At 44.4% G+C, this 20,716-nt stretch overlaps 1 protein-coding gene across 1 annotated transcript in view; it reads left to right on the plus strand.

Moving 5' to 3' along the window:
• LOC8028726 (nitric oxide synthase-like protein) overlaps positions 1 to 20,716 on the plus strand; it is a 324,794-nt gene that overhangs the window by 285,993 nt on the left and 18,085 nt on the right. Inside the window, exons 15-18 of the mRNA XM_029985989.4 lie at positions 7,132 to 7,245; positions 14,363 to 14,537; positions 17,849 to 17,990; positions 18,170 to 18,254. Coding sequence (XP_029841849.2) covers positions 7,132 to 7,245; positions 14,363 to 14,537; positions 17,849 to 17,990; positions 18,170 to 18,254 — 516 coding nt within the window. The remainder of the gene's footprint in view (positions 1 to 7,131; positions 7,246 to 14,362; positions 14,538 to 17,848; positions 17,991 to 18,169; positions 18,255 to 20,716) is intronic.

Below are 20,716 nucleotides of genomic sequence, written 5' to 3' on the forward strand. Positions count from 1 at the left end.
TTGGTATCGCCGATTCGACGTCTCTGGACTGAACGTCGAATCCTTGTTTTGGGGTGTTACATAAGGTACAAGGGCTGTTCCCTTATACGCCCCCTATTTCTTAGAGTGTATAAAGACACCCTTGCGTCTACTTTTCGGCAGAGCACTCGTAGCACTCATCACTATGATATACAGAGAGTTTTTTTATTATTATTTGTTTTGCGGATTGCATCCCAAAGGGGGCAGTATGATGATAATGACGCGTATGAAGATGCCGGAAAAAAAAAAAACGTTTCGACGCAAGAGTGGTGTCCGCGATGTGACATTGAGCATGGACATGAACGTGTGAAACGCTATGCTCGGTGTCAAATTGCACACCCAACCTTTCTGTTCAAGCGTCTTTTATTCCCCGGTCCTTCGCCGAGTGACTCTCAAACTGCTCTGTAGGTAAGCAGATATAGATGGATGTGTAGGTGTTACGGTTGGAAGCAGCACGGTTCTTGAACTGGCTAGTATAGGAGTTATTTTCGGTGGTGCACTATTGTCAAAATCAGTTGAAGATGAGAAGGTGACTCATCTCATTACGGCGGCGCTTCAGACTGTTTTGTTTTAGTAATATTGAAATGGGACAGGCTCTTGAAAAGAAGAAGATTACCAGGGTTGCTGCGCCCTGTCAGTCTTGCCATACAAAAAACATAAAAATACAAAACCGTCAAAGGACACTGTCATATTTAGCCTCACTGTGTCACTATTTATGTATTTATTTATTTAGAGTGTCTTTAGGGGCCAACGGCATTACAGAAGAGACTCGGCCAAAAATGAGTAGTAATAATACGCACAAAATACGCCAGGCGAATTAACCGTACGCAAAAAATAAAACACACACACACGAGAAAACAAGAATAAATAATAAAATTATGGCACAAAATAAGCAAAAAGGCGTACCATTATCCCAAGGTGCGAGAGTCGACGTTTTTCTTTTTTATGAAAAGAAAATAACATGGCGTCGTACTTACTACAAGTTAGGCACAGGGGTTCCAGTCGCTGAACATTCTAGGAATGAACCAGTTCATGTAAAGTGCCCTCTCAAAATGAGAAATTCTCACTTTAACGATTTACGCACGGAGAAATGGAAAAAGGCTTTGCTTAAGGTTGTCTTTTAGTAAAGCTTTGGCATGATACATTTTATGATGAACTACCGACGTTGCTACACAGTTATTTTATAGATATGACTTAGATAAAAGAAAAATTTAGCGACGTTCGGCCCCGTATTTAATAGAAACAAAGAACTGTAATTTCGTGTTTTTCAAAAAATGAGTAGGGCGCATAGATATGGTGTTTGCGTCATACAACGAGATTGTCTCAGACGACAACTTAGTAGAACTTTAATCACTGAAATACAAAACTTTCTTTTTTCCAACTGAGAGAACAAGGCGCAATCAACACGCGATGGTCTACGACGTTGTACGTCAACTGTAATGTGGAGTTGTAAACTCTAAAGAAGATGTACACATGCAAGTTTATTCTTCTTCAGATTTGTCTGAAACCTTCAAAAATAATCAATACTTTTTGCTCAGATCCAGTAGTCTGTTGCCTACTGCTACGAATTGTGCTAGTCTCTATAATCTCGACCGCCCCATCGTCGCTTCACAATCAATAAAAATTCGGCATTAGCCGCAACAACAAAAAACGAATCACAATGACAAAAAAAAAGCGAACATAATAAAACACACCATGCGTTACCACAGAAGCTCAAGAATGGCAGGCTGCGGTAAGCTTCGCACCCATAGTTAATCCTCGGCACCTAGTGAGGGTGTAACGAACTAAAAACAAATCGGTTAGAGGACAATTTTTGGATGAGTCAAGCTCTATTTAAGGTACAGCCGGCGTAAACATGGTCTTAGCTTGGAAGAGGAAGGAGGGAAGTACTGGATCAATCTGTTCGAGCGTATTGAGCTTAACTCACAGTTAAGACAGTTACACGTAAGAACACCACGCAAAATCTTGATCGCTCTCTGTAAAGAGCGCGCGAGTTTACACTTAGTTAGGAGGAGGGGTTAAGGTGGAGGGCTGTTTAAATTAAGTTCACAAACGTCGGTGTCGCAGCGGTCTTTATCGTTGTCTTCCATCTGTTATACTTGTCTTTTAATTTGTACCAAATAACAACTGAGAGAGTATCTGTTCCCAGTATTGTTGAGCGCCTATTAACAATTTAATTAAATCTGAGAGTTTGGGAGATTCGCAACAAATATAAAAAAGTGGCCTTGATTAGGACACGATGGAAAAAAATATTCCTACATGGTTTACCTTCGACAATCAATTTCAGTATAACTTTTTTTTTCCGCTGTCCTCGACAATTTGTTTTCTAACAATCTATCTCTAAACTAATTTCCAGCTTATTTTCACAAGACACGAAACCACTTTCGCGGATGGTCAGTGTACCCTTACTAGTTTAGTCCGGATAAAGAAAATACATATTTACTCGCAAGTGCACATTTTTTCGCGTACTAATGTGTGTGCAGGAAATTTAGAAATGCATAAGTCTGCGGGACCACACAAACTCTATTGTTTTTCAATTTGTTGAACACTGGAATAAATGGAATACAAACTTCACTTTACATACTTAGTTTACAATATATATATATATTTTTTTTTAGAAACACTAGCATCTACGCAAAAGCAAAATTATAAAGAGCAGACGACGCTCATATTCTACGCAACGCTACAGTGACCCGATGCGCCTTGTGTTGTATCTCTTCGTCTTAGCCCTTGTCCTTTGCGGCGCTTTTACATTTCAAAACAATGAATCAACTGCCTTAACTACCTACTTTGCTGCAGTTATTTATTAAATTTCATCGTCTGCAGTTGCACTGCTTTAGCTCAATTACAATTAGCAAGTAACCTAATTTAGTGATCATGGTTCACCAAGTTTTTTTGTTTTCTTTAAAGTTATTTTTCTTCTTTTCGTCTTTTCGCCTGCGGGGTTCGTTGTGTTCGCATCGTTCGCTTCCTCCAGACATTTTTTTTTCTTAATCTGATGTTTAGTGACAGATGAAGATCGTTCGCACAACATGACGACTGTTGGCCGGAATCCCTGGCATATACATCTCGGCATAGAGTGCGGACCGCTGCGGCGCGGGACTAGCGCATTATTCGGAGAGCGTCACCGCGCATTCCATTTATCAGCATCTAGAGAAAGTATGATATATCGGATGGCGCCGTACACGCCACCTGGTATGTGTCGCGCCTTGCTCCTCGGCTCGTAGATCCATATTGAAATTCAAACTCGGTGATAAGGCTGATGGCCTTTCAAAAGGCCCGGAAAGCCCTCGCGCCGATATGTCAGCCGCGAATCCAAGAAAAAAACACAACAAAAGGGAGTAAAAAAAAAAATGTACATTTTGTAGGGATGGCGAGAGGTTCGGGAACAAACGCGTTTTCGTAAAAGAGGCGTAAGGACATTTCTCATTTTCGTTTTATTTCTTATTTTTTGTCGTAATAAAAACAGCACGTTTCTAAAGATAAATTAGTCACAATTCAGATTCCGCGTGGGTTCTCCTTTCGGGCATGTATTTTTTTATTAAACAGAGTTCGAGGTAGGCAAGGTTCGTTTACGGCCGGCTTCGTTCATATCGCTCTCGTCAACCTTTCTCGCACTGATTTAGATAGTACCTTATATTAATATTCTAAAGACGGAGTAGACGCAAAGCTATAGCTGCCTCTGCCTCTAGTAACGGTTCCTTCGAAGATTGAGTAGAGACAAAGGCAGCTTTAGGTCTACCCACTAATCACTCCAATCAGAGCTCGGCGTTCTGACGTCTCCGCGCGCTCTCTTCTCCTCCTCTCCTCAGTTTCTACCCGTATAAGATGGCAGATGCATTTGCTCCTCCAGCAACCGTCGTAAGCAAAAGGCCAAAAACGCAAAAAAAGTCTACAGCGAGTTTGCTCTTTTTGCACAACGCGTACACAGCCAATTACTGTGAACAGCAGAAGGATCCCAGCATGGGCGTACCAACCGGGGGGGGGGGGGGGGGGGGCAAGGGGGGCGCTTGCCTCCCCCCCCCATTTCTCAGAGTGGGGGGGGCAAGGCATGTGTCCCCCCCCCATGAAACAGCCGCCCCTGGACAGGGCAAACACTGGCCGGCGGTGCCCAAGGGATACCTAGAGGACCGCCCCCGGCCCTAGGGGGGGGGGGGTCTGGATTGCCCCCCCCCCCACTCAAAAGCAAGTTGGTACGCCGCTGGATCCCAGCCAATGATGCAACACATAATGAAAATATATATATAAAAAACAACGATGTGCGCAGAGACAATGAGCGAAGTGAATCGTCGAGCTCACTGTCCCTGCGCACATCATATTCGTGATTTTTTTTTCTAAGCGATTTCGAGCTTCGTCATTCACTGAGACCCTCCTTCAACTGTTCGCAGTGATTGGCTGTCTTCGTTTTCTGCAGGAAAGTGAACTCGCAAACTTTTTTTGGGGTGCACGGTTTTGTCTATGATCACAGAATGCATAAGAAGAGTAAAACACAGCAAGGTCCGAGGCTTTTTTTTTGTCACTCGACAAGCGTCACGGCATTAGCCTAGAGGAATTCCGAAGAGCGAATCACTAAGTAAAAAACCTAAGCATAACAAGGTGACTGTGAGAACTTTCTTAGATCTGATTTTTATCTTTTATGATCATTTCTTTGCTGCTAGTTAAACGCATTGAAAAGCTGTTTTTTTTTTTCTCTGCTTTTTTTTACTTCGGTCGTAGTGAAGCTTGGAAAAAAGTATAGTGGTTAACGTTAAATAGTTATTGACCCAGTTTAAGAAACGCAGGACATCGCTTATGTTCCTCACTCCTCTTGCTTCGTGATTGGCTGTTCGGCGCTCGTATCTGTTAATGCCGCTATCACCATTGGTCGCGGACTGGTAAGCTGCTCCAGACTCAACACGCCCTCTATTTCTTACGCTGTATGCGACTACGGCCTGCTGCAACGTAAGACTCGCGGGACACTTTCCGCCCCCTAACTGAAAGAGGAATATCTGTTACTGCGCCAAATGTATTTATATATTCATGGTAGCGCTTGATAGAATATGCAATGAATTACAGGTCAATAGTATGTAGACTTAAATGAAAGAAATAGAACAGTCGCAAAGTAATGCTGTTAATTTTAGAGGTTTCAAACATAGATTACGCTCGAAATGCTTGTTTTCCGTATCTGCTGAGATAAAAAAAAAAAAAAAAATTGCCATAAATGAACAATATTTGCCAGCAAGGTTCAGGGGCACAATTTAGCCTAAATTGAGGTGAGCATTGCACCTCGGTAAATTTTATTGCATATACACTCTAAAAAAAGCCCGTTCGTCTACTTTCCCGCACAACACTCGGAGAGCCAATCACCACAACTTACGGAGGCAGCTCAGCGTATGACGATGCCGAAACATATGTTTAGACCAAAAAACGCAGTCTGAGTGTGAGATTAAGCAATACAAGCGTGACTCAATGTCACAACTCAGTCTGCGTTTTTTGGTATAAACATATGTTTCGGCATTGTCATTCGCTGAGCTGCCTCCGTAAGTTGCGGTGATTGGCTCTCCGAGGGGTTTGCGAGAAAGTAGACGCACGGGCTTTTTTTTTTTTTTTTTAGAGTGTTAGACTTCAATATAGCTTAAGTCTAGACGCAGACGACGCTACGAGCTCATGGGACCAATCAAGCAACGTTAAAAGCGCAAGTCACTGGGCCTTTTTCGTTTACGATTGGTTCAGAGATGAAACAACACTTACAGAAACATGGCGAACACCATGACGGCGCGCTTTTTGCGCTGTCTGATTGATTGGTACTATCAGCCTGTAGCGTTGGTGGCGTCTGGACTTAAAGTGAAACAAAGTATAGTAGCACGGCGGTGTAATTTACCATCTGTAACATTGCGCGTTGGTTTAAATGGGCTCGCCGTTGCACGTGTTAGCGCTACAGGGTCATGGCTGCACTGCGCGGGATTGTTTCCGAACAAAGTGAAAAAACGCAGGCAAGCTGGTAAATTGACTCCATAATGAAAACCCGAGGCTGAATTTTCCTTTTGGTTTGCGACGGTGTGCTTGGTTAACCTTTTTTTTTTATATTTATTTTCAGTCTCGGGTTTTTATGATGGAGATGTTTTCGAAGGATGGAAAAGAGCCAATTAATGGGTCCCATTAAACTTTCGTCGTCTTGCACATCCAGCGGATTATCCTCAAGCCGCGGAGGAAGGAGGTTGATTTGCTCTTAACAGCAGAGAGTAACCATTTATATTTCTAAAATATAATTTTACAAACATGCAAAGTATACTTCAGCTTTTGAGGTGTAACTTTACGCCCCTCTGGTAAAAGGCCAGGTGTGTCTTTTCTACTCAGCTCCCCTGAGGGGCATATGGATGCGATTCGTACGGAGCATTTGCAGAAAATGACGACAACGTAATATGTGGAGAATAAACATCCCATTTAACTTGCAACGTCTCACTTCACCGATTGCTTTTCCAGAACCAATCACTTTTGGCGCCTGATCATTCGCTGAAATTGCTCTGGAGGTAGCAGTGATCGGTCATCTGTTTGGTTTGTGAGTAAGCAGAACAAATACATCAGATATATTTAAGGCTTATGAATGTTCCCCAAACAGATGCCGATTTTGAGACATTTCAGCCGTCAGCTCGCCAATTCAGGTAGATATATATGTCACATCTGGAACGACACTATGGACTTCCAAGGGCCCACCATAGGGAACTTTACCAGGACTACGTATGAGTGCTTAGTACATGCATCATACCACTATAGCCACTGGCATGATGAAAACCACTAAGAAATCTTTCAGTTGTCCCGTTCCCAGCGCCAACTTTCTACCTTCGGTAACACTTTAACATCTCGAGCGTGGGCTTCGAGTGTGCGAACGCATCCAGAGCGCACGAGAAGGCAACGAGCTTGTGCTGGACGACGGGCATTCGAAAAAGACGCTTGCTGTTTTCATCCTCTTTGTTACAATATCCCGGTATGCTTTTGAGGGACCCTGTGCCCGTGCTCCTTTTCGTCATTTTGTGGGGCGACGCCCTTCGCTTGCGCGTCTTCGACTGCCGCGTTGCTGCCGCTGCTGCACGGCTTGTCCCAGACTGGCACGGCGCTGTGGTTTCCTCCCCCCAGGACGACATCCATGTCCTTCGTGCGCAAGAACAGCGTCAACGCCTCAGAGAACGACACCGGGTCTCCACCCCCGGCCCACGAAACCTCGGACCTGGGACCCCTAAGCAACGTCAGGTATATGTTCTTTTCGCATTTTAAAGCACGCATTTCTTCCGTACTGCTAAAGACAAAAAGAAAAAAAAAAGCGTTTGATGAAGCCTTTTGAAAACGGCAGCTACCGCAAAGTTGGCGAGCTACCAAGTAGGAGTAGTAGTAAGCGTTGTAAGGAAAGGGGGAGGAGGGGGGGGAGGGTCAATGGTGTACGCTCGCTGGGCGCATTTGTCACTGACACTCAGGGAATAGGGAGGTATAGGGGGGTAGCTACCAAGTTGATTACGCCTCCCGGTTCGGCTGCATTGTGGCGTCTTGTGAAAGCCACTCCACCGCGTCGCGTGTCAACGCAGTTCTCGCTCCAGCTGCGTTGCCTGCAGCGCCGGAAATACTTACCTCTTAACTCAGTATTGCAGTGACGTCTTTGATGTAAACATTTCGTGCCTTAGACCTAACTCTTGGGCTCCGTTTCTTTCAAATGCGTGAGTTCAATTCACGTACCGTAGATCGAAGTGAAAAGCCCTCTACTTGCTCGGCGGGAAGAGACAGGCACACACCCGAATTTTGTAGTTAAGTATGTAGAAATTCACCATGAGTTCAGGAACGTCAAGATTGCACTCTTCTCACAATTTCTGTGAATACTATGCCATTACTACATTAGTCAATAAGAAAGTTCAACAACTGACCGTGTAGTAGAAAGCCCAATATTACCTAGATATAACCTGATTCTGACAATAGCTAAGCATACTATAAAATTCAATTCGCCACGGGACATTGTGCTGATGCTGTTGATGCAAAAGGCTCTTCAAATTAAGTTTGGCATTAGCGACAGAAGTTTCACAGAAAATGCTGTAGAGCGATCTTCTGAAACATCTGACTACCCTAAATAAAACTTTGAACAAAACCTCTTGCACATGCAGTGCACCCGGCGTTCGTGAGAACAAGAAACCCTGTGTTTCGGGTCCGCCTAAATAAACTTTGCATCGCAGAAAGCTCTAAATTCATGAGAATCTGACGCTAGCGGTTGGAATACAATCCGAAAGTTTGAGGGCATGACGCTACCTGGATCAAAGTTAATTGAAAAAGATGAAATTTCACTATGAGCCCACATAAACCTAATGTTAAAACAAGAACAGAGATTGCGGACACATATTGCATTTATATCAGTAAAAAACGCTTTCCAGCAACAAAAAAAAAAAAGGGGGGGGGGGGGGAGGGGGGGGAAGGAGCATATTGTGTTTTCTTTGGTGACACGTTCTTTTCCCTGGAATATATGCTTCACCCACCCACAGTGTCATTTCTTGTTTGACGATGTTAGGCTTAGGTTGACGTAGGCTTATGGAAAACGCTTCATCGTTCACAATTATCTTTTGATCCAAATAACGTCGTGTTCTCAAACTTTCGTGTTCTATACAAATCGTTAGCATTATGTTCTTCAAGGGTTTTAGCTTTCTGCTATGAGTAATTTATTTACGCTAGCCGAAAAACGCGGTTCCCTTTTCTCACGCACGCCCGGTACATCACAGCTGGCTCCTGGACAAAACATCCGACTTGTAACCAGAATTTTCATTAAGCGTCACGAAATTGAAAGTCAAGGATACATTGAAATCAAATTATCCCGTGTACATTTTTAGAAACGTCCGTGCGTATCTCAGAACGTTCCGAAATTCATTCACTGCGACCTACGAAAATACGTCGGCGAATGATGTGGCCGAAATAGCGTCTGTGCGTAGAAATGGGGTAGTCTGCGAGGGAACATTGAGCGCTGCGTACACGTGGTCTCGTTGGGCCCAGTGTCACCTCACAGATATCATTGATAGGTATAGCATAAGCCTTCGGCTTAATGATCTGCCGAAGGTCCTTGCGTAGATTGTAGTTATTAGGGAGCTTTCGTAGATCGTTTTCGCCGTCCCGCAAGGCCCTCCACAACCCGCTACGATAGCGGGAACCCCACAGTCAAGGCTATCGGCGCGCAGGCGCAGTAAGAACTTCGTTGCGGAACGCTTAGCGGAGGGGGCGGCGCGATCTACGAAAACTCCCTATTGGGGAGTTTTCGTATACCGTTCTCGTCGTCCCGCAACGCTCCCCGCAACCCGCTACGATACACGGAACTTTAGAGCGAAGGCCATCAGCGCGCAGGCGCAGGAGCGGATTGCTCGGTGCGGGGGGTTCAGCGGAGGGGGAAACGCGGTCTACGAAAACTCCCTATTGGCTCTCCGTGCGCTCCGATAGAAAGTCGATACTATTAAAGTAAGAGTGGTTGTTGTATCGGGGCCCGCCAAAAAGCTTAACTTTTGCGAATGCTCAAAGTTTGTTACGACAATACTTCATAATGCATTTAATTAGTGGAACGAGCGGAACGAAGCATAAAGTTGAAGCATGACTTGGATGCGTAATTATCCAAACAGATGTTGACAATCGCACACGCCGTTCTGAAGGAGCAGTACGTGTGTACCTTTTGAATTTTGAAAATATTTTTTTTTGTACGCTTTTTGGAACGATTTGGTAACGACCACTATAAAATCAAGTGGCAGCCGGCAATCACTGTGCTTCCCGAGATTGCGTTGTGGATAGAAGAAACGTGCAAACAACTGCGCCATCCGAATCTGAGAAACAACGTTTGGCTCTTAACCTCTTAAGCGTAGCCGTAACTTTAATTCGATGCCCGGTGATTGCGCGCTCCGTTTACGGAGCCGGCAGTAATCCGCACTAGGAACTCCTATCAAATCGGTAGAAGGCTTCTCGACTTGCACGAACTCAGCACAGTCGACTCAAGAGCGCGAAATGTACTGTAATTTACAACACTAGGGTTAGAGGTAAATCAAACACAAATGTTCCGTTGAAACGGATGTAAAATAAAGGGAAGTATTCAAGAGACGTCATATTGTTTGCTGCTGTTCGCAGCGCGTGCTGCGAACAGCAACATTCTAATATTTACTCTATTCTAATATTTGTTTGTATGTGTAGTCAGCTATAAAATAAAAAAGTTCTGTTTTATTAAGGATATGTATTGTGTTCTATGGTCCAGTATGTTCGTTTCTCGTGGAAATACACCATTAGTGTATGTACCTCCTCACAAAAATTATTTCAGGCCATATATAGAAATCCTTCAGATATTTTAACGACTCGTTCAACTTCCTATCCAGTTATATCGTATCGACAATTTTCAATCGATTTTTTATAGACTTGCTTTCAAACGAAATCTACAAAGTACACACAATAGAAATGCTATAACTTTTCTATCTAAACATCCCGATAAACTTTTTATCACCATATTTCTTATAGAACGTCTATCGACTAGACTGATAAAATAACAAGGTGCAGTGCGAAAAGCGACATCACACCCAGTCGGACCCTCCTTGCGGAGGCTGCATTTCTCGACTCTCAAATAATTATCGCTTCTTGCTATGCTTCATAGTTGGAAATACAGTTTGCCAACCCTTATAAACCATATCTAGTGTAAGTTATTGTCGAGAAGAAAAGCGACATACTCGTAATCTTTTTATCTTCTGAGATGGTTCTAGTTCGAATGATTGCCTTTCGAGTGTAGGGTAATATGGCTGGGGACAAGTCCACACTACTAACTTTCCACCGTAATATCCCAAGAGATCGCCCACCTGAAATTGAAAGCAAATCTTTTGTGAAAATAAGAAGTAAGCTAACTTTCGGTGAGCGATCAAATAGAGTTTAAAAATGCAAGTTTCAGGTTCTGGGGGCGATGAAGCAAAAGACGACTGTCCTCCTCAGTCAGCAATGTTGCGTTAATTGCATTATCATCATAACCTTAAAATGCAGGCTGTTCACCCTTGTCGATGTTAGACCGGTGTCGCCTGCTGAAATCCGTTTGCTCTAGTGACGTCTAGCTCCTGGCTAGCTAGTTGATAGAGCGCTCCACTGGAAATGCAGACGTCCTTTCTTCGATACCAGGACCAGGCGGATCGTTTCAGTCGCGCACCAGTCAACTATAGCTGTGCTTCAAGATCTCTGTTTGTCCTTTGTCCCCCTTGTTTCCCTTCTCCGGGGATTATTATTGTTATTCTTGTCCAGCTCGATTGCACCGTTTCATTAATTGCATTATCACGATAACGTTCAACATTTATATTTCACTCATGTTAATTACAACTAAACTTAAACGCTGTAACATAAAAAAATTCACATAGATGCATGTATACGTAGTACACTATTCCCCGTTTCAGAAGTTATGTTACATGAACGTTTATCTTAGAGACCGAGATTTTTTTGCCGTTTCATTACATAATCAAAATGGAGCGAGCTAGACTTATTTTCCGCTCAATCGTCAGAGAAACTTTAGGAGATTAGACGTCGAACCATCTAGTCAACTGCGATACGTATCGCTCAGTGCATGGCTCGAACATTAGACATCTGCTCCTTGAACTTTTATATAACCTAGTTATTTGGACAAATATTTAATGGCTTAAATTATAGTGTTATATATAACTTCATTTCATCTCCATTTCTCCATTCAATCGCCTAACGAAGATTTCAAAGTCAAGTCTGAGGATAAAACAAAAATACTAATACAACAACGACTTGTACACCGTATACTTTTCATTATTCGATGATGGGGAATTCCTGTTTTACTTACTAATTTTAACATGCTATCACGTTTTTTTTTGTTTTTTTTTTTACTTTTCTTTGTAGAAAGGAAAATAAACCACAATTCGGCTTCCCCAACCTTTTCGGAAGTTGGTGGGGCCGCGTTCTTTGCACCGTCTGGTTGGAGTCGACCCTGTACGTCTTTTGTGAAATAATTACTCCATCCCTCTGGTCTTGTCTTATACAATTCCCTTTGTTACTCTCTCACTTGCCGTCAGTTCCCTTAGAGCAGGATCAGTGGCACATACGTTGAATCTATTATTCTAATGAGAGACAGATATATCCCATTCTCCCAATAGGGTTTCGGGCAAAAAAAAAAAGCTGCCCGAAACCCTGGCTGTGCGTTGCGCCTCTGCCCTGCAATTGGCCTAACTTATTCAAACTCATTTCCAAATGCGAGGAGTGTTGTCCGCTTTTTTCTATTCAGCCCTCCGGGATTACAAAGATTGTTTCGTTATATTTGGTTTTTATTTCTTATTTTGTGTGTGTGCGTCTTTCCGCACGTAGTTCGTCGTCCTCGGATCCTTTGACACTCCATCCCTGTGACGGCAAGGATTGAATCTTTCGTTCATTGCGCGCATTAGCGGGACGAGACCGTGAATGATGCAATGCATCTAATTATCTAATAAACCTCGCCTGGAAACACTGTTACGGTTCCGGCGGAATCGGCGCGCAGGCCCGCGGAAGTGAGGGAAACAGCACTGTTTGAATATGTATACGTCGCTGAAGAGTTTCTTAGGATCCCAGAATTTTGGGTTTACATAGTTTTTCGCGCATTAAATTGATGATTGGTCGTATTTGCCACGGGGTTAGGTCTCGGCGAAATTCGGTAATCACGTCGTTGACCTCCGGGTTGTGCACGCGTCTACCGATTTGGGTCATTCATTAGTTCATATGTTCTAATTAGATTGCCGTGAGAATATAGGCTTATTCACACACTTGCGGCTGCTTACGACCTTGTGCGTTACGGCCTCTTGTGATCTCGCACAACAGGAGAACACACTGGCGCCAGCTATGGGGTAGCCGTGTAACTCTCGCAATTTCCGTTTGCTTAGCTATTTTTCCCCCATCAATCTTTCATTATTGGCTAAAAAAAAAAACTTCTGACAGTGTTATAAACGACAATTTCTAATAGATACCGCGTACATTTGACCTCAGAAATACTGCAAAACCTTCTCTCTAGTGAGATGCAGTTCGAGTGCCACCTCATAGATAGTGCAAACGTTCCAGACTGTTCTCCCGCCGTAAGATACATCCCAACAGGTTGTAACGCAGTCGGTCATAAGCAGTCTCAAGTGAGTGAACCAGTCTTAACTATTCGTAAAACACACGGAGTTACGGCCGCTAAGGGCTGAGGGGCGATTCTGGTGGATGACGAGGTCGATCACGATGCTTGCAATGTAGCTGTGAGTGTGTGAAACATCATGTTCAGTGTAACTTGGTGGACTTCGTTTTAAGTAATTTTTTTAATAGATCCGTCAGTTATCTCCGCAGGTCAAAGTAATGGACCCTATAGACTATAAAGTACTCTGCAAAAAATCGGATGAACGCGCAGTTTTCACTCACAGTCAAACTCGGTCTCGTAACAATCTGTAACAACTCACGAGTTTTCAACTCTAATTATTAATGCGTTGGACTAGGTTGATTTGAACAATAAGGTTGCTCTGACTGCGATGGCATCAGTGTTTGGGCTTGTGACTCCTCGCGGTCTTCGCGACAAGATTTTAATCAAATTAAATATACCATTAGATCGTCCAGTCTAGAGTAGGAGTTAAGATAAAATGCTGGAGCTGTAATATGAATAGTGCACAGTGAACATGACAGTTACCATTTGCCTTTTCGACTGTGCCTCGTATTATTTCAATTTCGTGCGCTATGTTGCAGAAGGGGCAGTCAAAACTGTCACTATTCCAAACCGCGCGGGCGGGCCAATCGCACATGAAAACCAATTATTCGACTGCCATAACAAAAATGGCTGTTGATAGAAGAACAGAGACAAAAAGATATGCCCGTTGTATCAGGGCACTTAATCCTATTTCAGCACTTATCAGAGCGCGTTGTTAAGCTAGGCTACATCTGATACGCATGCACAATTGGCAAAATTAACGAATGTACTGTTTTATGTTGCCAAAAACGAATACGTGATAAGACATGATTTTACTTATTAAAAACCATTCTCACCATACAGACAAAGCTCTAGGCCCGTATCTACATAGATGAAGGATAAGTACATGGACGGAATTCTTGTCAATATGCTAATTCAAACTTTAGGTAATTTCGTCAACCTCTCGTAGTGAATAAGAATAGGACTAAATGGCCAGCAGTGGCTAAAGGCCGGACGTGACAAGTACCGAACCTCTTGAGTGCGGCATGAGCTAAAAAGCACGCCGAAGAACGAGCCCCGAAGCAAGAAGTGTGATCATAACAGGACACAACCCTGCGTGTTTTAAGCTGCCCCAGACTGTAATCAGCACAGAGTTCATCTGCGTCTCGACTTTGATCTGGTTTCCCGTATCGGCCACAGATTCGCGGTGTTCGGGCTCGGCTCGAGCGCGTACCCCAACTTCTGCGCGTACGGCAAGTACGTGGACAAGATCTTGGCCGACTTGGGCGGCGAGCGCATCTGCAAGCTCACCACGGGAGACGAGCTGCGAGGCCAGGAGCAGTCCTTCCGGCAATGGGCCAAGAGCGTCTTCGAGGTACATACTTTCCTGTACTATCACGCCTAAGTTGACCTGTGCGTGTGGAAGCTACGCGGTCCCCGGACCGATCGTCCGGCTCCCCATCGTCGCGTGACCCCGCTCTCTGCGGGTGATATCGGTGGGAGCGTGATAACGTGGCGAAAGCTAAGCGGAGAGCAAGTCGTCTGCTTCTTGCGCAGGAGTGGCGGTGACGTCAGAACGACACCGAGCTCTTATTGGCTGATTGAAAAAAAAAAAATAGTGAACAGACCTTAAGGCTTCTAGCATTGAGGCCTACCCACTATGATTTTCAATCAGCCAATAAGAGCTTGGCTTCGTTTTGACGTCAGCACCACTCCTGAGCAAGAAGCAGACGACTTGCTCTCCGCATATACTAGACGAATGCCTGGTTCAGCGAGCTCGTCGCTTCCGCCGCGTCGTCAACTTGGAGGTGAACGGAGTACACGACCAATCTGTTCGCAACGTGCGAGGAGGTGAGATGAAAGACTTTGTCTAACATCATCATGTTCTATAGAGAGAAAAACTGAAGGAAAGGAGGAGGCGAGAGCCTGTTGCGTCGTTAGAGCGCCAAACTCTAACTGTACTGGTTTGTCTTTATCCAGTCTACCTCCAATTAGAGCAAACACGAGTGTCGTCTACTCCTAGCGTAGGCTCTGGGATTCGAACACCGTACACGGAACCTTGCGGGAGGAGCAGACGACGCTCCGGTTTACTCTGATTGGAGAGAGGCAGAGGGTTAGAGGTTAGTCTTTGCGTTTACCCACTATCAGACCAATAGAGCTGGGCGCTCTGACGTCGTTGCACGCTCTCATCTCCTCCTCTCCCTCAGTTCCTCCCCGTACAGTCACCGACAAGGTGAGTAGGAGGCAGGGCGTATTTTTTTCAGACGCCCAGCCTCCTATATGGAGGCTGGGCGTCTGAGCGCACGCACTCAGTTGTTTCCCTTTGCCGTACCATAGCCTCCTATATACTGGCAAAGCCTGGCAGATCGCCACGAGAAGCGGCCGCCGAAATGAAAAAGGGGTAGTGGCAGACAATGAATGAGAGGAGAGCCACGTGACTGGCGCCCCGCTGCGGCGAGACGCCGAAACACACTTCTCCCAAGCGAACAAGTGTGTTTTGGGTCCTCGCTGCTGCAAACGCTGTGCACTGACGTCGAGGTTCCCCGAGAAATGGCTCTTTGATGCTCTGTGCTACCAGATCCTCGCGCTCCATGTCTCCGACCGGGCACTCTATGGCTCCGTCGTCGAACTGCCAGGCTTTGTGTGCGTATAGAGGAGGTCATGGCCGTGCACTGGCTGCGCGTGCACGCTCGAGGCTCCCGAGACGCGGATGCGTGATCGCAGTGAGGAAGTTCGGGCCGAAGGCGGGACAACTGAAGGGCCTTCCCCGCCGCTCTCATCTTATCAGTGGCTAGACGACAAGCACTAGAGTTGCGACGTCACCTAGTGGAGGCCAGCTCGGGCCACGGATATTCGAGTAAATTGTTGCGTCAGTATTCGGCTGAGAGTTGTGTTCTCCCCGATCGAGCTCGAGTTCCAGCCAAACGCGGAGGCGGCACTCGCGTCCAACTTGCGTCTCGTACTGGCCTCTGGCAGGTGACGTAGAAAATCCAAATCTTCGGCCTTGTTTTCTAGAGGGCATACGGGCAGAAAATGATGGAGAGGAGGAGACGAGGGCGCACAAAGTCGTCAGAATGCCGAGCTCTGATCGGAAGGATTAGGGGGTAAAGGCAAGGCTTTGTCTCCACTGTCTCTAATGTACTCAAAAAGTCAAATTTGGGGGTTTTACGTGCCGAACCTACGACGGGCATCTGGCACGCCCCAGCGGAGGACTGGGGATTAATTTCGACCGCCTGGGGATCTTTTGACGTGAAACGGAAAGCTCGGTTACACGGCGCCTTCTCCGCAATAAGCCTCCGTCATATTGCGGGCACATCGGTCGGGATTCGAACCCGCCACCTGGGGATCCGTAGGCCGGCGCTCTCGCCTCGGAGCCACCGAGGCGGCTCCAATGTACTCGTCGAAAGCGTTCGAACACCGAACGCCGGACGCCGGCGTTCCTCGTCCTAGCACATTTGAACAGTGCAGTGTAGACAAAAGCTGCGTTTATTCTAGAATGCACTTGTGGAACGCGAAACGCCGGTGTCTGACATTTGGCGTTCACGTTCGAACGGGTTGGACGAGCGCACTGGATACAAAGACAGATAGCAATGCGTCTACGCATTAATTATTCAAACAAGAGCTTGATATTCTCACATTCCCACGCGCTCTCGTGTCCTTCTCTCCCTCGATTTCTGCCGGCCTTCTTTTGACGCATTCGTCTCTCGCAAACCAGGCAATGATAGGCATACACGTTGTGCCGGCTTTGTTTCGTTTTGTGAGGCGTACTTGAAGAAGACAAAGAGAAAGCAATCAGTTATCAAGTTTGCTTAATTAGCCTAAATTCATATTATTCGAACGTGCGTTGGTATTTTCGTTGTTGTTTCTTTTGTTCCTTTGTTTTTTCAAGTAGTACCATTTTTCACTGAATTCAGCTGTGGCAGCTCAGAGTTATATAATGCCCCACGATTGATTTTTACTGCAGTCACATCCACATATTCATGCATATCTGACAAAGGTTCGAGTAAAGGAGCTCTCGACATTCTCATAGCATCGGAGCAAAACACAAATCTCGCGTTTCTCAGAAGATTGAGGACATAATAAAAGGCACAACGAGGATTAAAAGCGGACGTCTCGAGCGGATACTTATCGGCACTTTCCTGACAAGACAATTTGCCGCTAATGCCCTCCGCTAATTCCGCACTTCTCTGCTCGTTCCTCTTTGTAGTTTTCACGCGCTGCTGAGCGCTACAAAAATAACGGAATCGATTCTTCAGAAGGAAGGGTATGTCAATAGCAAAAAGAGATCAATATAAGGCACGTACAGCTTAATTCTGCTGTAATGTAATGTTTCGCAAAATAGAAAAAAAAAATACACACAGACACGGGGAAGCCCGTAATCCTTCGGTAAAAACTAAAATTATGGCTCAGGAAACAAGATGTGAATACTACGTACACCCTACTATAGTCGCTGCCGGCTTAAGAATCTCGGGGCGTGGTTTATTGTGTTCACGCCTCCTGCTTCGTCATTAGTTCTTCTCGGCTGATGATGCAATCTCATTGGCTGCGGAGAGATAATGAGATGCACATCATTCGCCACGTTTCTTGAGCTGATGGTCACTTCGCTATAAACTATTGGAGCGCTATCACTTGCGAGCGTCCTATTTTATTTATATTTTTAATTTCCTACTGCCTTTTTTTTTTTAGCAAGCATGCGACGTGTTCTGCGTGGGCGACGGCATCGGCCCAATCGAGATGACGCCCTCGATGGAAGAAAACATCGCCTGGTCTCCGGACAAAGTGCGGCTGGACAGAAAGGCCACCGACAAGAACCCCGTCTTAGGTTTCGGTGAGATGAACGAACGAACGATCCAACGTTCGTTCCGTGTTCCTGAATTTTGGGAATGGAAAGTAAATTAATCCCAAAACAAACGTTAACTTAAGCTCTACTAGTTTAAGAGATCTAAAATGATTTCCTGCTGAGGTGAGCGAATCAGAAATCAGCAAACATTCAATTCCTCCTTGCAGGCCTTTCCAAAGGTTCCAGCAGGAGAGTGGTGATCAGTCGTCTTGTCTCCAGGAAGGTACTACAGTGGGATCCGGAGGACGACAAGTGAGTGCCATAAGCTCGGCCAAAAGAATCTCCGTTAAGATTTGTCTTTTCGTCTGTTGTACTTGTTTTACTTGTTTACACGAAAGGATTGACTAAGACCTAGCTAGTGTACACAGTGCAGTAATTTGGGTAGAGCTTTTTTGAAGCGCGCTGTAAAAATATTCGAAATCCTTTTGTTTATCGGCTGATTAAGAAGGTGTAATTCCGACAGAAAGTTAACAGACAGAGTACACCGACTTGGATACAGCTGTTTTTTGACGAGCGCAGTGGAGATGTTCTAAAGTAGTCAACTGTTCTTGCGCCAGCTTCGAAGCCAGTTCTTATGGTGTGATTATAGTAGCCCACAGGCCGACCTCGAGTGTTACGCCACTAATTGGCATGGAGTGTCGAGTGCCTCAGGGTTTGCGAGCCTTAATCATAGGACTCCACAAGGCCTCCAAGCGTGAGGTTTGTCCCCTATCATTCCGATGCATCCGAGCAAAACTGCTTTTGCTTTTTCCCAAAGAACATTCTGTGGCTCGAAAAAGATGGAAGAGTTATCCAGGCTAGCTACAGATTTCACCCAAGTGTCCACAGGGTGAATCCAACTGCATTATTTGTTAAAACAAAAAAAAACTAAATTGACATAAGCTGATGGAACAAACATGAAAGATTACGTAAACGACTCAAGTTCTACCACAAATATTAAATTGCCCTAGTGAATATGACTACCATTATTTACATTAAAGTATTATTTTTAGTTTTAGGTAACATAACTAATAAACTGCAACAATTCATCTTTTCCTGCCAGTTAAAAATATAAGAGAACGTTTTCCCTGGACCTCGCTAAATTCTTTGGGAACAAATATTAAAAAAAAAAAGCAATTTTAAAAACAAGCTTTCAAGTTCGTTTTTTTGACGTGCAAGAGACAATTAACAATATTACAATAGAAACAAAAACGTGTTCACACTTCTGTTTTTAGCATCTTTCCTATAAAATGTACATATACTTATTTTCTGGATAGGAAGAAATTGTTGATCTGACTAAATTCAAAACGTCTCACGATGAACGATGGCGAGTAAATAGAAGTGTCACAACTGACTGGTGCAATGGTCAACGTGCTAATTTCTCTTCTAGGCATGCCATTTTATTTATTGAAACGTATAGTACAACCTTTTTAACACAGATTGTTGTAGGACTGGTTTGCATGGCCTAAGCATAATGTTACGATGGAGTGTCACAAAGAACCATGTCGCGCCCCCTAAGTGTAGCAAACCGATATCCCGCTAAATCCATTTAAATTTACTAGGTCGCACTAATGGATTATCATTAATTAATAATTCGAATTATTTAAATTTAGTAAAACAAATATACGCGTCCTTACACCGCACACTCTGCGTCTCCCTACGTTATATCTGCATGATTAAGTTACTTTTTTGTCTTTTCTAATGCGAGAAATGTATTTTTGGCTAATTGTTTTATTCTATTCTTGTTTTCCGTTTTATGGAGGGTGAGTAATTACTCTCGCAATAGTTTGTTGTAAGCGGCAACAGAAGTCGGCCCATACTTGGGGCCTCCTTGTCTCAAATAGTATGATGCCAATATGTATAAACGCCTTGAACTGTAAATGCAACAATCCATAAACTTTTTCCCCAACGCTCTTTTGAAGTGCCACATTAGAAAGTGTCGCAAAACAATCTCGTGATTTTATGGAATGATCACATTTTTATATGCTCATCTGCCTAATTGTATGACTCAAATTGCAGAAGTTGCTGAGCATGCAACGCCGGCTATCTCCTTACAGTAAACATTCAGTATATCAGCATATATACAGGGTGTTTCATTTAGGAGTGACAGTATTGAAAACAAGGAAACTCGAAACAAATACCTAATTCCTTAGAGACTACGTTGCCCACGGCGGCGTACGTAAGGACGTTAGAGTAAAGTTCTCATGAGGAACTTAATTAACAAAAAAAATCAGTAATTTATTTTTAGTATCTTGTTTTAGCTAGCATGTTTTAACTAGAGGTTTGCAGCCCTTCGTTTACTGAGAGTCAAGCAGTGAAGAGTTCTCAGAAAAAAAAATTCTGCTTAGACTTATTGAGTGGCGCATTTTGCCAATCACGGAAGCGGGGAATCCAAACTAACTCTGAAAATGCGCAACAGGGGCGGAAAGAATTTCGCTGCCGAAGAAGCGTCACAAAATGGAACACGTGTTAGTTGCTGTAACGGGCGTCACCGAATGTGACGCGTACGTTGCTGTAAACACTTGACCAAAACATTTGGCCCAATCCCAAATCGGCTCGCGGCCTGCTCCCGCGAGCCGATTTAAATCTAGAAGTTATCACATGCGTCTCTCGTATACAATAACTGACTTTTTTTTCTTTAAATAATTGTTACACTAATGAGACACATCTCGGGGTTTTTGATAAGCTTTGGCCCTATCCTAAATAGGTTCGTGGGATCATGCCGCGAGCCAATC

This window comes from Ixodes scapularis, unplaced genomic scaffold (assembly GCF_016920785.2).
Source record: "Ixodes scapularis isolate PalLabHiFi unplaced genomic scaffold, ASM1692078v2 PGA_scaffold1__304_contigs__length_218370807, whole genome shotgun sequence".
Lineage (NCBI taxonomy): Eukaryota > Metazoa > Arthropoda > Arachnida > Ixodida > Ixodidae > Ixodes > Ixodes scapularis.